The 19,212-nt window shown below is 50.8% G+C and overlaps 1 protein-coding gene across 1 annotated transcript in view; it reads left to right on the top strand.

Moving 5' to 3' along the window:
• LOC145349327 (dynein heavy chain domain-containing protein 1-like) overlaps positions 1 to 19,212 on the top strand; it is a 47,120-nt gene that overhangs the window by 24,773 nt on the left and 3,135 nt on the right. The window contains exon 7 of the mRNA XM_080197828.1: positions 4,225 to 4,368. Coding sequence (XP_080053954.1) covers positions 4,225 to 4,368 — 144 coding nt within the window. The remainder of the gene's footprint in view (positions 1 to 4,224; positions 4,369 to 19,212) is intronic.

Genomic DNA, 19,212 nt, shown 5'->3' with positions numbered 1-19,212 from the left:
AGTTGAACACATGACCCATTGAGCCTGTTCCACCATTCAATACAATCATAGCTGATCTTTCACCTCAGTTTCATTTTCCCACCCACTCCCCTCAGCTTAAAATATATTCAATAATGGAGCATCCACAACCCACTGCGGGAGAAAATTCCAAAGATCCACAACAGGAAAGAAATTTCTTCTCATTTCAGTCCAAAATGATCAGTCCCTTATCCTGAGACTGCACCCCCTTTTCTAGATTTCCCGAGATACGTCTCACAGCACCCACCTTAAAATCCAACAGGTTTATTTGTAGCAAATGCCACAAGCTTTCGGAACACACTGTTCCTTCATGTCCTGAAACCGAGTGGCGTTTGCTACAAATAATCCTCTTCGATTTTAAGCTGGTGTTGTGAGACTTCTTTCTGTTTTTACCCCAGTCCAATGCCGGCACCTCCACATCTAGATTTCCCAACCAGTGGAAACAATCTCTCAGTGTCTCCCCGTCAAACCCCCTCAGAATCCTGTGGATTTCAATGAGATCTCCTTTTATTCTAAACTCCAGAGAACAGAAACCCAATTTACACAGCCTCTCACCATTAGACAACCTCCTCATCCCAGGGACCAGGTTAATGAACCTTTGCTGTGCCACCTCCAAAGCAAGTCTATCCTTTCTTAAATGTGAAGACCAAAACTGCACACCATATTCCAGGTGTGGTCGCACCAAATCCCTGTACATCTCAAGTAAGGTTTTGTTATCCCTGTACTCCAATCCCCTCGCAATAATGGCCAACATGCCATTGGCCATTCAAATTGCCTACAGCAGCTACGTGCTAACTTGTACAAGCAGTTTGAAGATCAACACTTACAAGTTTCTACCTTTTGAAAATATTCTGCTTTATTATTCTTCCAACTAAAGTGAATAACTTCCCTGTCTTATTCTGCATCTGACATTTGTTGTCCACTCACTTAACCTGTCAGTGTCTCTTTGCAACATCTCTGTGTCCACCCCACAGATTACTATTCCACCTAGCTTGGTATGATCAGTAAACTTGGACATGTTATGCTTTGTCTCTCTGTGTCGTTAACATCAATTAGAAATAATATTTGCTCATCTAAATTTGGCCTGATGAATATCCCGATTTTAATTGCTCCTAACAATGGCATATGTGCCTTTAGCTACATGAGCCCTAACTTCTGGAATTCCCTTGACACCTCTCTGCTCTTTACCTCACTTTCTCGATACCTCTCTACCTCCTACCTCGCTTTCCCGACATCTTTCTGCTCTCTACCTTGTTTTCTCAACACCTGTCTGCTCTTTACCTCACTTTCTCGATACCTCTCTGGCCCCTACCTCACTTTCCTGACACCTATTCCTGAAGGAGCCGGTGCACGTCCAGCGGGTGCAGCAAGAGATGGCTGAAAAACATCTGCAAGAGGGCAGACAGGTCTGGGGTGTTTGGGAGGTCTTGTCAGTCACATGATAATGCAGAACCTCATCACACTGGCCCAAGACAAGGTCAACCACTGTACTGAAGATGTATTATTCCCTACCTTGCTTTCCTGATACCTCTCTGCTCCTTCCCTCACTTGCCTGACACCTCTCTGCCTCCATACCTCACTTTCCAGACACCTCTCTGCCTCCATACCTCGCTTTCCACATTTAAGACAATTCTTAAAATCTTCTTCGTTGACCAAGCCTTTGAACATTTGACCCATTGGCCAATAACGTGCAAGCTCCAGAGCATTTTGCCTCCGGAATGGGGTTCCATAGAGATACCACCCCTCCCACTGCATACTGGAATTTCCCAGCTAAGGGAATTTTGAACTGTGCTGGAAACCATCTGAAAGTGTGGTATAAATGAGAAAGTTGGAGCGGTTCAGTCTGACTTACAGTTAGAGTTACCCAGAAAAACTTCAAAGAATTATAACCACTTCTAATTTCTGGATAACTATAACACTGACCAACGCCCAAAGACACGCCAAACCCCCAAGGGATTTCCCCCATTAGCTCCCCGCTTATGCTCCACTGCCACCTCACATTCCTCGACACAAATCGAGCCCCAATCCCAGCCTGGCCTCCGCTCCCTGCACCCCCCACCACCCCACCCCGGCTTCAACCGAACCCCCACCTGCTCGACCCAACACAACTCCAACCACCACACTCCTGCCTCACTGGCCACGACTGCCTCAACCAGATGAGCCCAGGTTGAACCACCCTTCACACACATCACCCAGAGCCCAGTACAACCCCACCACTGCAGACATTGCCTGAGCCAATCACCCCTCCAACCAGAAAACAGGCCTGACCTGAATCACCCACCCCCACCAAGACATGCCCATCCCAGTTCTGAGTCAATGAGCAGGTGTACATGGGGGTGTGGGAGGTGAAATGGGGGGGGGAGAGTCAGTGATGGGGGAGAGTGTACATGGGGATGTGGGAGGAGGAATGGGGGGGAGAGTCAGTGCTAGGGGAGACTGTACATGGGGGTGTGGGAGGGGGAATGGGGGGGAGAGTCAGTGATAGGGGAGAGTGTACATGGAGGTGTGGGAGGGGGAATGGGGGGGAGAGTCAGTGATAGGGGAGAGTGTACATGGGGGTGTGGGAGGGGGAATGGGGGGGAGAGTCAGTGATAGGGGAGAGTGTACATGGGGGTGTGGGAGGGGGAATGGGGGGGAGAGTCAGTGATAGGGGAGAGTGTACATGGGGGTGTGGGAGGGGGAATGGGGGGAGAGTCAGTGATAGGGGAGAGTGTACATGGGGGTGTGAGAGGGGGAATGGGGGGGAGAGTCAGTGATAGGGGAGAGTGTACATGGGGGTGTGAGAGGGGGAATGGGGGGGAGAGTCAGTGATAGGGGAGAGTGTACATGGGGGTGTGAGAGGGGGAATGGGGGGGAGAGTCAGTGATAGGGGAGAGTGTACATGGGGGTGTGGGAGGGGGAATGGGGGGGAGAGTCAGTGATAGGGGAGAGTGTACATGGGGGTGTGAGAGGGGGAATGGGGGGGAGAGTCAGTGATAGGGGAGAGTGTACATGGGGGTGTGGGAGGGGGAATGTGGGGGTAGAGTCAGTGATAGGGGAGAGTGTACATGGGGGTGTGGGAGGGGGAATGGGGGGTAGAGTCAGTGATAGGGGAGAGTGTACATGGGGGTGTGGGAGAAGGAATGGGGGGAGTGTCAGTGATAGGGGAGAGTGTACATGGGGGTGTGGGAGGGGGAATGGGGGGAGAGTCAGTGATAGGGGAGAGTGTACATGGGGGTGTGGGAGGGGGAATGGGGGGGGAGAGTCAGTGATAGGGGAGAGTGTACATGGGGGTGTGGGAGAAGGAATGGGGGGAGTGTCAGTGATAGGGGAGAGTGTACATGGGGGTGTGGGAGGGGGAATGGGGGGAGAGTCAGTGATAGGGGAGAGTGTACATGGGGGTGTGGGAGGGGGAATGGGGGGGAGAGTCAGTGATAGGGGAGAGTGTACATGGGGGTGTGGGAGGGGGAATGGGGGGGGAGAGTCAGTGATAGGGGAGAGTGTACATGGGGGTGTGGGAGGGGGAATGGGGGGGGAGAGTCAGTGATAGGGGAGAGTGTACATGGGGGTGTGGGAGGGGGAATGGGGGGGGAGAGTCAGTGATAGGGGAGAGTGTACATGGGGATGTGGGAGGGGGAATGGGGGGAGAGTCAGTGATAGGGGAGAGTGTACATGGGGGTGTGGGAGGGGGAATGGGGGGAGAGTCAGTGATAGGGGAGAGTGTACATGGGGGTGTGGGAGGGGGAATGGGGGGTAGAGTCAGTGATAGGGGAGAGTGTACATGGGGGTGTGGGAGGGGGAATGGGGGGTAGAGTCAGTGATAGGGGAGAGTGTACATGGGGGTGTGGGGGGGGGAATGGGGGGGAGAGTCAGTGATAGGGGAGAGTGTACATGGGGGTGTGGGAGGGGGAATGGGGGGAGAGTCAGTGATGGGGAGAGTGTACATGGGGGTGTGGGAGGGGGAATGGGGGGAGAGTCAGTGATAGGGGAGAGTGTACATGGGGGTGTGGGAGGGGGGAATGGGTGGGGAGAGTCAGTGATAGGGGAGAGTGTACATGGGGGTGTGGGAGGGGGGAATGGGTGGGGAGAGTCAGTGATAGGGGAGAGTGTACATGGGGGAGTGGGGGGAGAGTCAGTGATAGGGGAGAGGTTAAGTGGGTGTGATTTTGAACAGAATGTGTTGATGGATTGTTAGAGCTCGATGTTCTGTGTTTATCTTGTCTGAAGACAACAAACGAATCACGGGTGCCGTTCTTGACGGTGAAATTGGATTTTGAAGCTGAGGGTCACATGGTCATGGTGCCATCTCGCCAGCTGCTGCTCACAAAACTGTCGGATGTTCTGAAGTCAGTCGGTGAAAGCATCCTCACTGTGAGTACCACATTGACCCGGAACTCCTGCAGCCAGCGGTCAGTTCCTACTGCTGTCTCACTTAGCACTGCCATAGTGCCCTGTCAGAGGGTCAGTGCTGAGGGAGTGCCGCACTGTCAGAGGGTCAGTGCTGAGGGAGTTCCGCACTGTCAGAGGGTCAGTACTGAGGGAGTTCCGCACTGTCAGAGGGTCAGTACTGACGGAGTGTCGCACTGTCAGAGGGTCAGTGCTGAGGGAGTTCCGCACTGTCAGAGGGTCAGTACTGAGGGAGCGCTGCACTGTCAGAGGGTCAGTGCTGAGGGAGCGCTGCACTGTCAGAGGGTCAGTGCTGGGGGAGCACCGCACTGTCAGAGGGTCAGTACTGACGGAGTGTCGCACTGTCAGAGGGTCAGTGCTGAGGGAGTGCCGCACTGTCAGAGGGTCAGTACTGACGGAGTGTCGCACTGTCAGAGGGTCAGTACTGAGGGAGCGCTGCACTGTCAGAGGGTCAGTGCTGGGGGAGCACCGCACTGTCAGAGGGTCAGTACTGACGGAGTGTCGCACTGTCAGAGGGTCAGTGCTGAGGGAGTGCCGCACTGTCAGAGGGTCAGTACTGACGGAGTGTCGCACTGTCAGAGGGTCAGTGCTGAGAGAGTGCCGCACTGTCAGAGGGTCAGTGCTGAGGGAGTGCCGCACTGTCAGAAGGTCAGTACTGACGGAGTGTCTCACTGTCAGAGGGTCAGTGCTGAGGTAGTGCCGCACTGTCAGAGGGTCAGTACTGACGGAGTGTCGCACTGTCAGAGGGTCAGTGCTGAGAGAGTGCCGCACTGTCAGAGGGTCAGTGCTGAGGGAGTGCCGCACTGTCAGAGGGTCAGTACTGACGGAGTGTCTCACTGTCAGAGGGTCAGTGCTGAGGGAGTGCTGCACTGTCAGAGGGTCAGTGCTGGGGGAGCACCGCACTGTCAGAAGGTCAGTACTGAGGGAGTGCCGCACTGTCAGAGGGTCAGTGCTGAGGGAGTGCTGCACTGTCAGAGGGTCAGTACTGAGGGAGTGCCGCACTGTCAGAGGGTCAGTACTGAGGGAGTGCCGCACTGTCAGAAGGTCAGTGCTGAGGGAGAGCCGCACTGTCAGAGGGTCAGTACTGAGGGAGTGCCGCACTGTCAGAGGGTCAGTACTGAGGGAGTGCCGCACTGTCAGAGGGTCAGTGCTGAGGGAGAGCCGCACTGTCAGAGGGTCAGTGCTGAGGGAGTGCCGCACTGTCAGAGGGTCAGTGCTGAGGGAGTGCCGCACTGTCAGAGGGTCAGTACTGAGGGTGCACCGCACTGTCAGAGGGTCAGTGCTGAGAGAGTGCCGCACTGTCAGAGGGTCAGTACTGAGAGAGTGCCGCACTGTCAGAGGGTCAGTGCTGAGGGAGTGCCGCACTGTCAGAGGGTCAGTGCTGAGAGAGCACCGCACTGTCAGAGGGTCAGTGCTGAGGGAGTGCCGCACTGTCAGAGGGTCAGTGCTGAGAGAGCGCCGCACTGTCAGAGGGTCAGTACTGAGAGAGTGCCGCACTGTCAGAGGGTGAGTGCTGAGGGAGTGCCGCACTGTCAGAGGGTCAGTGCTGAGGGATTGCCGCACTGTCAGAGTTTCAGTACTGAGGGAGTGTCGCACTGTCAGAGGGTCAGTGCTGAGGGAGTGCCGCACTGTCAGAGTTTCAGTACTGAGGGAGTGCCGCACTAAGAACAAAGAACAATACAGCACAGGAAACAGGCCCTTCGGCCCTCCAAGCCTGTGCCGCTCAATGGTCGAACTAGACCATCTTTCTGTATCCCTCCATCCCAGTCTGCTCATGTGACTATCCAGGTAAGTCCTAACCGATCCCAGTGTGTCCGCCTCCCCCATCCTGCTTGACAGTGCATTCCAGGCCCCCACCAGCCTTTGTGTAAAATACGTCCTTCTGATATCTGAGTTAAACCTCGCCCCCCCTCACCTTGAACCTGTTACCACTCGTGTTTGTCACTCCCTCAGCACTGACTCTCTGACAGGGGGAGCTATACAATAAATGGCAGAACCATCAGGAGTATAGACGCACAGAGGGACCTGGGTGTGCAAGTCCACAGATCCTTAAAGGTGGCAGCACAGATGGAGAAGGTGGTGAAGAAGGCATTTGGCATGCTTGCCTTTATAGGACAGGGTATAGAGTATAAAAACTGGAGTCTGATGTTACAGCTGTATAGAATGTTGGTTAGGCCACATTTGGAGTACGGCGTCCAGTTCTGGTCACCACACTACCAGAAGGACGTGGAGGCTTTAGAGAGAGTATAGAAAAGGTTTACCAGGATGTTGCCTGGTATGGAGGGTCTTAGCTATGAGGAGAGATTGGGTAAACTGGGGTTGTTCTCCGTGGAAAGACAGAGAATGAGGGGAGACCTAATAGAGGTGTATAAAATTATGAAGAGTATAGATAGGGTGAATAGTGGGAAGCTTTTTCCCAGGTTGGAGGTGATGATCACGAGGGGTCACAGGTTCAAGGTGAGGGGGGTGAGGTTTAACTCAGATATCAGAGGGACGTATTTTACACAGAGGGTAGTTGGGGGCCTGGAATGCACTGTCAAGCAGGGTGGTAGAGGCGGACACGCTGGGAGCGTTTAAGATTTATCTGGATAGTCACATGAGCAGACTGGGAATGGAGGGATATCAATGAATGGTCTAGTTGGACCATTGAGCGGCGCAGGCTTGGAAGGCCGAAGGGCCTGTTTCCTATGTTGTACTGTTCTTTGTTCTTTGTACTTCTATCAGGTCTCCCCTCAACCTCCATCGCTCCAGTGAGAACAAATCAAGTTTCTCCAACCTCTCCTCATAGCTAATGCCCTCCTTACCAGGCAACATCCTGGTAAATCTTTTCTGCACCCTCTCCAAAGCCTCCACATCCTTCTGGTAGTGTGGCGGCCAGAACTGAACACTATATTCCAAGTGCGGTCTAACTAAGGTTCTACAAATCGGTAACATGACTTGCCAGTTTTTAAACTCAATGCCCCAGACTTTTAATTTTCAGGCAATCTGATTCATCCCACATAAGTGAAGACACTGGATACTGCAAAGACTATGGGCCCTGACAATATTCCAGCAATAGTACTGGGTATTTCTGCTCCAGAATTTTCCCCGTCCCTAACTCAGCTGTCCCAGTGCAGCTATGACATTAACATCTATCTGACAATGTGGAAAATTGCCCTGGTATGTTGTGTACACAAGAGACAGGATAAATCCAACCTGGCCTATTTAAAGGACGAAAAGCTGCAGCATGCTACGGTGCAGAGGGATCTGGGGGTCCTTGTGCACGAATCGTAAAAACCCAGTCTGCAGGTGCAGCAGGTGATCAAGAAGGCGAATGGGATGCTGGCCTTTATAGCGAGAGGGATAGAATATAAATGCAGGGAAGTCCTGCTGCAACTGTACAGGGTATTGGTGAGGCCGCAGCTGGAGTACTGTATGCAGTTTTGGTCGCCGCACTTGCGCAAGGATATTTTGGCCTTGGAGGGAATGCAGAGGAGGTTCACTAGGCTGATATCGGAGATGAGGGGATTGGACTATGAAGAGAGACTAAATAGACTGGGTCTGTACTCGTTGGAGTTTAGAAGGATGAGGGGGGATCTTATAGAGACGTATAAGATAATGAAAGGGATGGGTAGGGTAGAGGTAGAGAGATTCTTCCTGCTCAGAAAGGTAAGCAGGACTAGAGGGCACAGCCTCAAGATAAGGGGGGGGGTGCAGTTTAGAACGGAGTTGAGGAGGAACTCCTTCACTCAAAGGGTGGTGAATCTCTGGAATTCTCTGCCTGTTGAAGTGGTGGAGGCTACTTCGCTAAATATATTTATGTCATGGGTTGATAGGTTTTTGACAGACAAGGGAATTAAGGGTTATGGGGAGAAAGCGGGAAAGTGGAACTGATCCACTTCAGATCAGTCATGATCTTATTGAATGGCGGAGCAGGCTCGAAGGGCTAGATGGCCTACTCCTGCTCCTACTTCTTATGTTCTTCTGTATGGCCAATTACCGTGTCTACTCTCAATCATCAGCAATGGAAGGAGAAGTCCGATCAAGCAGCATCTGCTCAGCAATAACCTGCTCAGTTTGGGTTCCACCAGGGTCACTGAGTTCCTGCCCTCAACACTGCTTCAGTTACAATAGATTGGAGAGGTTGGGAATGTTTGCCTTGAAGAGAAGAAGGCTAAGAGGAAGGTAATTGATGAAGCAGCTGAAGATTGTTGGGCTTAGGACATACCTTAAGGGATTCCTGTTGTGATCTCCTGGAGCTGAGATGATTGACCCCCAACCAACACAACCATCTTCCTATGTACCCGGTATGACTCCAACCAGCAGGGAGTTTGTCCCCTGATTCTCATTGATTCCAGTTTCACTCGGGCTCCTTGATGCCACACTCAGTCCATTGTGGTCTTGGTGTGAAGGGCTGTCACTCTCACCTCACCTCTGGAATTTAGCTCTTTTGTCCATGTTTGAACCAAGGCTGTAATGAGGTCAGGAGCTGAGTGACCCTGGTGAAACCTCAATCCAACAGAGATAAGGAACAGCACCTTTTCACAGAGGATTGTAAATCTATGGAACTCACTGCCCCAGTGTGCAGTGGGTGCAGAATCAATCAATGGATTCAAGAAAGAGACACACACATAGATCAATTGAACAAAAATGGGATAAAGGGTGAAGGGGGAAAGGCAGGGAAGTGAAGTTAGGATGAGACAGAGATCAGCCATGATCATATAGAATGGCAGAGCGGACTCAAAGGGCTGAATTGCCCACTGTCGCTCCTAACTCCTTTTCCTATGAATCCACGCTGTCTAATTGTGTTAGAATTTTATAAGTTTCTATGAGATCCCCTCTCACTCTTTTAAGCTCCAGCGAATATAATCTTAACTGACTTAGTCTCATATGACAGACCTGCCATCCCAGGAATCAGCCTGGTAAACCTTCGCTGTGCTCCCTCTATAGCAAGGACATCCTTCCTCAGGTAAGGACACCAAAACTGCACACAATACTCCAGGTGTGGTCTCACCAACACCCTGTACAATTGCAGCAAATCATCTCTATCCCTATACTCAAATCCTCTTACTATGAAGGCCAACATACCATTTGCTACCTTTACTGCCTGCTGTACCTGTGTGCTTTTAGCGACTGATGCACGAGGACTCCAAGGTCTCGCTGAGTATCCACTTCTCTCAATTTACACCCATTCAAGTAATAATCTGTCTTTCTATTATTGCTACCAAAGTGGATAACCTCACATTTATCCATGTTATACTGCCTCAATGGGACATCTGACTTGCCATCATCCTACTATGAAAGTGGTGAGGGTGTGATTCCACATTCTTCCACTACTGGGTTTCGAGAGCTTTTTGGTTTCACTCCAAATTTCCTGGTCCCGTCCACCGCAGGCTGGAGGAGAAAATTCAGCCCTCACAGTCAGTGTGACATCTGAGATGCTGGGGTCCACTGGAGGAGGCCGAGATGGATCATCCACTCGACACTTCCAGCTGAAGATTGCTGCAAATGCTTCAGTCTTATCTTTTGTACTGATGTGCTGGACTCCTCCATCATTGAGGATGGGGATATTTGTGGAGCCTCCTCCTCCAATGAAATGTTTAATTGTCCACCACCATTCACAACAGGATGTGGCAGCACTGCAGAGCTTAGATCTGATCCATTGATTGTGGGATCGCTTAGCTCTGTCTATTACTTGCTGTTTTTGCTGTTTGGTATGCAAGTAGTCCTGTGTTGAACCTTCACCTCATTTTTAGATATTCCTGGTGCTGCTTCTGGCGTGCCTCCTGCACTCTCCATTGAACCGGGGTTGATGCCCTGGTTTGATGGTAATGGTTGAGTGGGGGATATACCGGGCCATGAGGTTACAGACTGTGCTGAGTACAATTCCACTGCTGTTGATGGCCCACAGCACCTCATGGATGCCCAGTCTGGAGTTGTTAGATCGGTTCGATGTCTGTCCCGTTTAACACGGTGATAGTGACACACAACATGATGGAGGGTATTCTCAACGTGAAGGTGGGACTTTGTCTCCATCATAGATGTTGCCTAACCTGAGTACTTTCAGGAACTTGTTCACATGTTGGTAAAATGAACACCATTTCATGGAAATTCATACGGCAACACTGAAGTCACATGCGGGGTTGTGGGGTGGATGGGAAGGTGTAAGAAAAGTAACAGGGATACCATTACATGAGAAAAACTCTCACAAACAGAAAGTGAATCACAAAAACAGAAAGTGCTGGAAAATCTCAGTAGGTCTGACAGCAGGGAGAGAGCACTGCAGACTTACTGCCTGCCAACGTGTGTGATGTAACTGAGCAGAGAGTAGCTGGAATGCTGCAGGTGGGTAAGCTGGCACTGTGAGAAATATCCAGGAATGGCACCTTCAGCACCCTCCAACCATCCACCATCATCTTCACAAAGCCAAGACTCTCGCCCAATCAGGGGCCTCTCCTCCAATCAGGGGCCTCTCCTCCAATCAGGGGCCTCTCCTCCAATCAGGGGCCTCTCCCCCAATCAGAGCACAAAGAGCCAAGTGGTTTGGTTGTGTTGCTGCGACAGCTCTCGCTGGATTGCAAACTGCAAATTCCAACTTACACTCTTCCACCCGCTAGTCCAACAAAATTCAAACAGGACAAACCAACCAGTGAGAAAGGAAAGCACAAACAGAGCTGAATCACTTCAAATACAGAGTGCCAAGTTCACTGAGGGAGCGATCCTCATTCACAACCAATATTGCACATACAATACAATCCCTACATGGCAGAAGGAGGCCATTCGGCCCATTGACCCTATACTGACAACAATCCCACCCAGGCCTATCCCTGTAACCCCACATATTTACCCCAAATCCCCTGGAAATAAGAGGCAATTTAGCATGGCCAATCAGTGTGGGAGGAAACAGGAGCACCTGGAGGAAATCCATGCAAACCCGTGGAGAATGTGCAAACTCCACACAGACAGTGACTCGAGGCCAGAATTGAACCCAGCTCCCTGGCACTGTGAGACAGCAGTGTGAATCACTGTGTCACCGTGCTGCCCCGGGTCCCTGGCACTGTGAGACAGCAGTGTGAATCACTGTGTCACCGTGCTGCCCCGGGTCCCTGGCGCTGTGAGACAGCAGTGTGAATCACTGTGTCACCGTGCTGCCCCGGGTCCCTGGCACTGTGAGACAGCAGTGCTAATCACTGTGTCACCGTGCTGCCCCGGGTCCCTGGCACTGTGAGACAGCAGTGTGAATCACTGTGTCACCGTGCTGCCCCGGGTCCCTGGCACTGTGAGACAGCAGTATGAATCACTGTGTCACCGTGCTGCCCCGGGTCCCTGGCACTGTGAGACAGCAGTGTGAATCACAGTGTCACCGTGCTGCCCTGGGTCCCTGGCACTGTGAGACAGCAGTGTGAATCACCGTGTCACCGTGCTGCCCCGGGTCCCTGGCACTGTGAGACAGCAGTGCTAATCACTGTGTCACCGTGCTGCCCCGGGTCCCTGGCACTGTGAGACAGCAGTGTGAATCACTGTGTCACCGTGCTGCCCCGGGTCCCTGGCACTGTGAGACAGCAGTGTGAATCACTGTGTCACCGTGCTGCCCCGGGTCCCTGGCACTGTGAGACAGCAGTGTGAATCACTGTGTCACCGTGCTGCCCCGGGTCCCTGGCACTGTGAGACAGCAGTGTGAATCACTGTGTCACCGTGCTGCCCCGGGTCCCTGGCACTGTGAGACAGCAATGCTAATCACTGTGTCACCGTGCTGCCCCGGGTCCCTGGCACTGTGAGACAGCAGTGTGAATCACTGTGTCACCGTGCTGCCCCGGGTCCCTGGCACTGTGAGACAGCAGTGTGAATCACTGTGTCACCGTGCTGCCCCGGGTCCCTGGCACTGTGAGACAGCAGTGTGAATCACTGTGTCACCGTGCTGCCCTGGGTCCCTGGCACTGTGAGACAGCAATGCTAATCACTGTGTCACCGTGCTGCCCCGGGTCCCTGGCACTGTGAGACAGCAGTGTGAATCACTGTGTCACCGTGCTGCCCCGGGTCCCTGGCACTGTGAGACAGCAGTGCTAATCACTGTGTCACCGTGCTGCCCCGGGTCCCTGGCACTGTGAGACAGCAGTGTGAATCACTGTGTCACCGTGCTGCCCCGGGTCCCTGGCACTGTGAGACAGCAATGCTAATCACTGTGTCACCGTGCTGCCCCGGGTCCCTGGCACTGCGAGACAACAGTGCTAATCACTGTGTCACCGTGCTGCCCCGGGTCCCTGGCACTGTGAGACAGCAATGCTAATCACTGTGTCACCGTGCTGCCCCGGGTCCCTGGCACTGCGAGACAACAGTGCTAATCACTGTGTCACCGTGCTGCCCCGGGTCCCTGGCACTGTGAGACAGCAGTGTGAATCACTGTGTCACCGTGCTGCCCTGGGTCCCTGGCACTGTGAGACAGCAGTGCTAATCACTGTGTCACCGTGCTGCCCAGGGTCCCTGGCACTGTGAGACAGCAGTGTGAATCACTGTGTCACCGTGCTGCCCTGGGTCCCTGGCACTGTGAGACAGCAGTGTGAATCACTGTGTCACCGTGCTGCCCCGGGTCCCTGGCACTATGAGACAGCAGTGCTAATCACTGTGTCACCGTGCTGCCCCGGGTCCCTGGCACTGTGAGACAGCAGTGTGAATCACTGTGTCACCGTGCTGCCCCGGGTCCCTGGCAGTGTGAGACAGCAGTGTGAATCACTGTGTCACCGTGCTGCCCCGGGTCCCTGGCAGTGTGAGACAGCAGTGTGAATCACTGTGTCACCGTGCTGCCCCGGGTCCCTGGCACTGTGAGGCAGCAATGCAAACCGCTGTGTCACCGTATCATTGTCATCTCCATCAAATGCACCACGCGCATTTGTGCATTCAATTTCTGCCCTTACTTCTTGCCCTTTCTCTTGGCCCTGCACTTTGACAAGCCACAGATCATCTCCTCACTCACATCACCCTTCCTCCCAGCTTCCCTCCGTTTTTAACTGGACATTGTCCATTTTCCTTTGCTGTTGCATTCCTTTCAGTCTGAAGTTTAGCTTCTTCCCTGCGGTTAGTATTGGCACTGCAAGGCCACATTACTCTCCATAACTGTCTGGTCTGTCAGCTGCTGGAGATCTGTAGCCTGTGGGTACAGCTCAGTATTCAGTCAGAGTGTGGGTGTCAGGGCCCAGCTGTCACAGTGTCTGCTGCAACACAGCCAGTTTCTGCTCTCAGTGTGTTCAACAGGCCACGGCAAGAAGAATTCCTGTTCAGAAACAAAAAATATCCCATTGTCAACACGTGAGTGACTGACTGTGTGATTCCCTTTGACAAAACAGTCACTTCATTAGGGGAGGTTAGTTTATTCAGCGACTTCATTAATATTCCACATCTCCCATTTACGGTGACCATGGCAACTGGCAGAGGCTTTTTTTTCAAATAAAAACATTAAGCAGGGTGGATTAACAATGAAACACACAGTTCCCTGTGAAAGGGGTAGTGGGGGGGTGGGGGTCAGTGGGTGAAGGTGGGGGTGGATGGGGTGAATTGCCTGCAGTGCTGATTCCTGACACCGGGAGCTGGATTTACAGGTTTGCACCTCCAATTTCAGCCCCATCCACACTCCCCCTCAGAGATTCTCAAATTCAAACTTCCAAAGACTGGGCACCAACATCTGCTGAACATGTCGATGGGCCGAAGGTCCTTTTCCGCGCTGTATGACTCCATGTCAGAACTACAACTCCCATCAGGCACCGGCGGCTGGACTGCCCCCTGACTGATGCTTCTCAATGTTCGGATCTTTCCCAGGTGCAATCCTACTGATAAAGTTTATTTATTTTAAAGTTCATTTATTAGTCATAAGTAAGGCTTACATTAACACTACAATTAAGTTCCTGTGAAATTCCCCAAGTTTCCACACTCAGGCGCCTGTTTGGGTCAATGTACCTAACCAGCACGTCTTTCAGACCGTGGGGAGCACCCAGAGGAAACCCACGCAGACACGGGGAGAATGTGCAAACTCCACTCAGACAGTGACCCAGGCTGGGAATCGAACCTGGGTCTCTGGCGCTATGAGGGAGCAGTGCTAACCACTGTGCTACTGTGCAGCCCCTGTGATGTAGTTAGAACCATAGAAAATTACAGCTCCGAAACAGGCCTTTCAGCCCTTCTTGTCTGTGCTGAACCATTTTTTGCCTAGTCCCACTGACCTGCACTTGAACCATATCCCTCCACACCCCTCTCATCCATGAACCCGTCCAAGTTTTTCTTAAATGTTAAAAGTGACCCCACATTTACCACTTTATCCAGCAGCTCATTCCACACTCCCACCACTCTCTGCATGAAGAAGCCCCCCCTAATATTCCCTTTAAGCTTTTCTCCTTTCACCTTTAACCCATGCCCTCTGGTTTTTTTCTCCCCTAGCCTCAGTGGAAAAAGCCTGCTTGCATTCACTCTATCTATACCCATCAAAATCTTGTACACCTCTATCAAATCTCCCCTCATTCTGCTATGCTCCAGGGAATAAAGTCCTAACCTATTCAACTTCTCTCTGTAACTCAGCTTCTCAAGTCCCAGCAACATCCTTATGAACCTTCTCTGCACTCTTTCAACCTTATTTAGTTCCAAACAGGTAACTACCTCATCCGTGCTTGGCTGAGTACAGTGATTGTCAGTTTGTCTGAATCTAATTGGCAGTGAGGGACTTTAATTGGTGAGCCTGTCTTTGGGGGCACTGAGGAAGGACATGGCGTATTTCTTTGTAAATCAATCCCAATTCCAAACACTGAGCTCAAAGTTACTCCGTTTGATTTTCTTCATAATTGACCCAATTCCACACAGCAAGGAGCCAAGGGAAGGTTGGATAATTAACTGAGAAAAGTAAGGCAACATTAAAATTGTGTTTTAAAGATCTGTAGATTGCAGGAACGGAAAGATTGTAAATAGCACAAATTTACAGTTTGCCAATCAAGGGTGTGAGTTAGAACATAGAGCAGAAAATAAAACCAAAAGCCAAAACACTGGAAAATCTCAGCTGGTCTGGCAGCATCTGTCAGGAGAGAAAAGTGATGTTTCGAGTCCAGATGACCCTTTGTCAAAGCTAAAAGGCATGTAAAGTGGGAGATATTTATATTGCAGGGTGAGGGAGTGAAAAATGAGTCATAGCCATAGAAACTATTCAGAGGGGAGGTGGGGTCCTGAGTAGCAGGGATGAAAGTGAGGGGGGCATAGATGGGGACTGCAATGCACGGCATCGTGGGGGTGAAGCGGAGCAGGGTTTGAAATGTGTATACTTTAATGCAAGGAGTATTTGCAATAAAGTGGATGAACTTGCAGCGTGGATCAGTACCTGGGACTTTGATGTTGTGGCCATTTCAGAGACATGGATAGAGCAGGGACAGGAATGGTTGTTGCAGGTTCCGGGGTTCAAATGCTTCAGTAGGAGTAGAGAAGGAGGTAGAAGGGGGGGAGGGGTAGCATTATTAGTCAAGGATTGTATCACGGTGTCAGAGAGGAAGTTTGATGAGGACTTGTCTGTTGAGGTGGTATGGGCTGAGGTTAGAAATAGGAGAGGTCACCCTGTTGGGAGTCTTTTATAGACCTCCTAAAAGTTCTAGAGAGGTTGAGGAAAGGATTGCAGAGACGATCCTGGATAGGAGTGAAAGTAATAGGGTAATTGTTATGGGGGACTTTAACTTTACTAATATTGATTGGAATTGCTATAGCTCTAGCTCATTAGAGGGGTCAGTTTTTGTACAAAGCATGCAGGAGGGTTTCTTGACTCAGTATGTTGATAGGCCAACTAGAGGTGAGGCTATATTGGATTTGGTGCTGGGAAATGAGCCAGACCAAGTGTTAGACTTGGAAGTTGGGGCGCATTTTGGTGATAGTGACCACAATTCGGTTACGTTCACCTTAGTGATGGAAAGGGATAGGCAGGAACCTCGGGTCAGTAGTTTTAGCTGGGGGAAGGGTAATTATGAGGCTATTAGGAGAGAATTAGGAAGCATAGGTTGGACTAGGAGACTACAGGGTCTGGGAACGTCCGAAATGTGGAGTTTTTTCAAGGAGCAGCTACTGCGAGTCCTTGATATGTATGTCCCTGTCAGGCAAGGAGGAATTGGTCGAGCTAGGGAACCGTGGTGCACTAGGAAAGTTGATTCGCTGGTTAAAAAGAAAAAGGAGGCTTATGTCCGGATGAGACTTGAGGGCTCAGATAGTGCACTAGAGAGCTTTAGATTGGCTAGGAGGGAGTTAAAGAGAGAGTTAAGAAGGGCTAAAAGAGGACATGAGAAGACTTTGGCTGATAGGATTAAGGAGAATCCTAAAGCATTCTATAGATATGTTAAGAACAAAAGGTTGGTTAGGGCAAGATTAGGGCCAGTTAGAGACAGCAGTGGGAATTTATGTGTGGAACCGGAGGAGATTAGTGAGGCACTGAACCAATATTTCTCTTCGGTGTTCACGCAGGGGGACATAAATGTAGCTGTGGAGAACACTGGGTTACAGGGTTGTAAACTGGACAGTATTGCAGTTGATAAGGAGGATGTGCTAGTTATTCTTGAGGGTTTGAAAATAGATAAGTCCCCGGGCCAGACGGGATTTACCCTAGGATTCTCTGGGAGGCAAGGGAGGAGATTGCAGAGCCTCTGGCTCTGATCTTCAGGTCGTCGTTGGTCACCGGTATAGTGCCAGAAGATTGGAGGTTAGCGAATGTTGTCCCGTTGTTTAAGAAGGGGAACAGAGACTTCTCCGGGAATTATAGACCGGTGAGTCTTACTTCTGTTGTGGGCAAGGTTTTAGAAAAAATTATTAGGGATAGGATTTATAGTTATTTGGAGAGTAATGAAATGATTAGAGATAGTCAGCATGGTTTTGTGGAGGGTAGGTCGTGCCTTACTAACCTTATTGAGTTTTTTGAGAAAGTGACCAAAGAGGTGGATGGGGGTAAGGCAGTTGACGTGGTATATATGGACTTTAGTAAGGCGTTTGATAAGGTTCACCATGGAAGCCTTCTGCAGAAATTGCAGATGTATGGGATTGAGGGTGATTTAGGAAATTGGCTGGGGGATAGGAGACAGAGGGTGGTGGTTGATGGTAAGTATTCGACATGGAGTTCAGTTACGAGTGGTGTGCCTCAAGGATCTGTTTTGGGGCCACTGCTGTTTGTAATTTTTATAAATGATCTGGATGAGGGTATAGCTGGGTGGATTAGTAAATTTGCTGATGACACCAAAGTCGGAGGTGTGGTAAATTGTGAGGAAGGGTGTCTTAGTCTACAGGGAGACTTGGACAAGTTGCAGAGCTGGGCCGAGAGGTGGAGGATGAAGTTTAATGCGGAAAAGTGTGAGGTGATTCACTTTAGCAGGAATAACGGATGTGTAGAGTATAGGGCTAATGGTAGGACTCTGAATAGTGTGGATGAACAGAGGGATCTAGGTGTATGTGTACATAGATCCCTGAAAGTTGGGAATCAAGTAGATAGGGTTGTTAGGAAGGCATACGGTGTCTTGGCGTTTATTGGTAGGGGGATTGAATTTAGGAGCCGCAGCGTCATGTTGCAACTGTACAAAACTCTGGTGCGTCCGCACTTGGAGTATTGTGTGCAGTTCTGGTCCCCACATTATAGGAAGGATGTGGAGGCTTTGGAGAGGGTGCAGAGGAGGTTTACCAGGATGTTGCCTGGTATGGAGGGGAGGTCCTATGAGGAGAGACTGAGGGATTTGAGGTTGTTTTCGTTAGAAAGAAGGAGGCTAAGAGGGGACCTTATTGAAACATATAAGATGATTAGAGGTTTAGATAGGGTGGACAGTGATAGCCTTTTTCCTCGGATGGAGAAAGCTAGCACGAGGGGGCATGGCTTTAAATTAAGGGGTGGTAGTTATAGGATGGATGTCAGGGGTAGGTTCTTTACCCAGAGGGTGGTGAGGGATTGGAATGCCCTGCCTGCTGCAGTTGTAAATGCGCCTAGTTTGGGGGCGTTTAAGAGATCCGTGGATAGGTTTATGGATGGAAAGGGTTTGGTTTAGGTTAGAGGGTCATTGTTTTTTAACTGGTCGGCGCAACATCGTGGGCCGAAGGGCCTGTTATGCGCTGTAATGTTCTATGTTCTAACTAGGGGAAAGGCTGCTAATGGCAGCTCACAGAGAGAATAGAAGGTGTGAATGGCTAATCGGCAGAGAAGCTGAAATCAGAGGGTAAACTGTAACAGAAGCGGGGGGGTGTGAAATGGTTGGAAGAGAGGCAAAATTTAGAATAAGGGGAGAAAGGGGAAGCAAAGGGGGAGAAAAGGTAAAGAAAGAGGGAAAGAGTGGAGGGGGCGTACATCAATGACTATCTTGGTGCCACTTCATGCTCTCATCCAGACCTTGAAAAATTCATCAACTTCACTTCCAGTTACCGCTCCTCCGTCACCTTCACCTGGTCTATCTCAGATACTCCCCTTCCCTTCCCTTAACCTTTCTGTCTCCATTTCCGGTAATAGACTCTCTTCCAATATCCATTACAAGCCCATTGACTCCCATAGCTATTTGGGTTACAGCTCCTCACACCCTACATACTGTAAGGATTCCATCCCTTTCTCTCAGCTCTCTCGCCTCCATCACATTTGTTCCGATGATGCCACTTTGCAAAATGCTTCTTCTAATAAGTTCTCCTTTTTCCTCAGCTGTAGATTCCCACCTACAGTTGTTGACAGGGCCGTCTCCCGTCCCACAACCCTCACCTCCTCTCCTCCCTCCCAGAACAAGGATAGAGTCTCTCTTGTTCTCACATTTCACTCCACCAGCCTGCAAAGCATACAAAGCATAATCCTCTGCCATTTTCGCC

Source organism: Carcharhinus amblyrhynchos, chromosome 10 (genome assembly GCF_965287045.1).
Source record: "Carcharhinus amblyrhynchos chromosome 10, sCarAmb.v2.hapA, whole genome shotgun sequence".
Lineage (NCBI taxonomy): Eukaryota > Metazoa > Chordata > Chondrichthyes > Carcharhiniformes > Carcharhinidae > Carcharhinus > Carcharhinus amblyrhynchos.
Note: the sequence above shows the minus strand (reverse complement) of the source record. Positions and strands in the feature narration are given on the sequence as shown.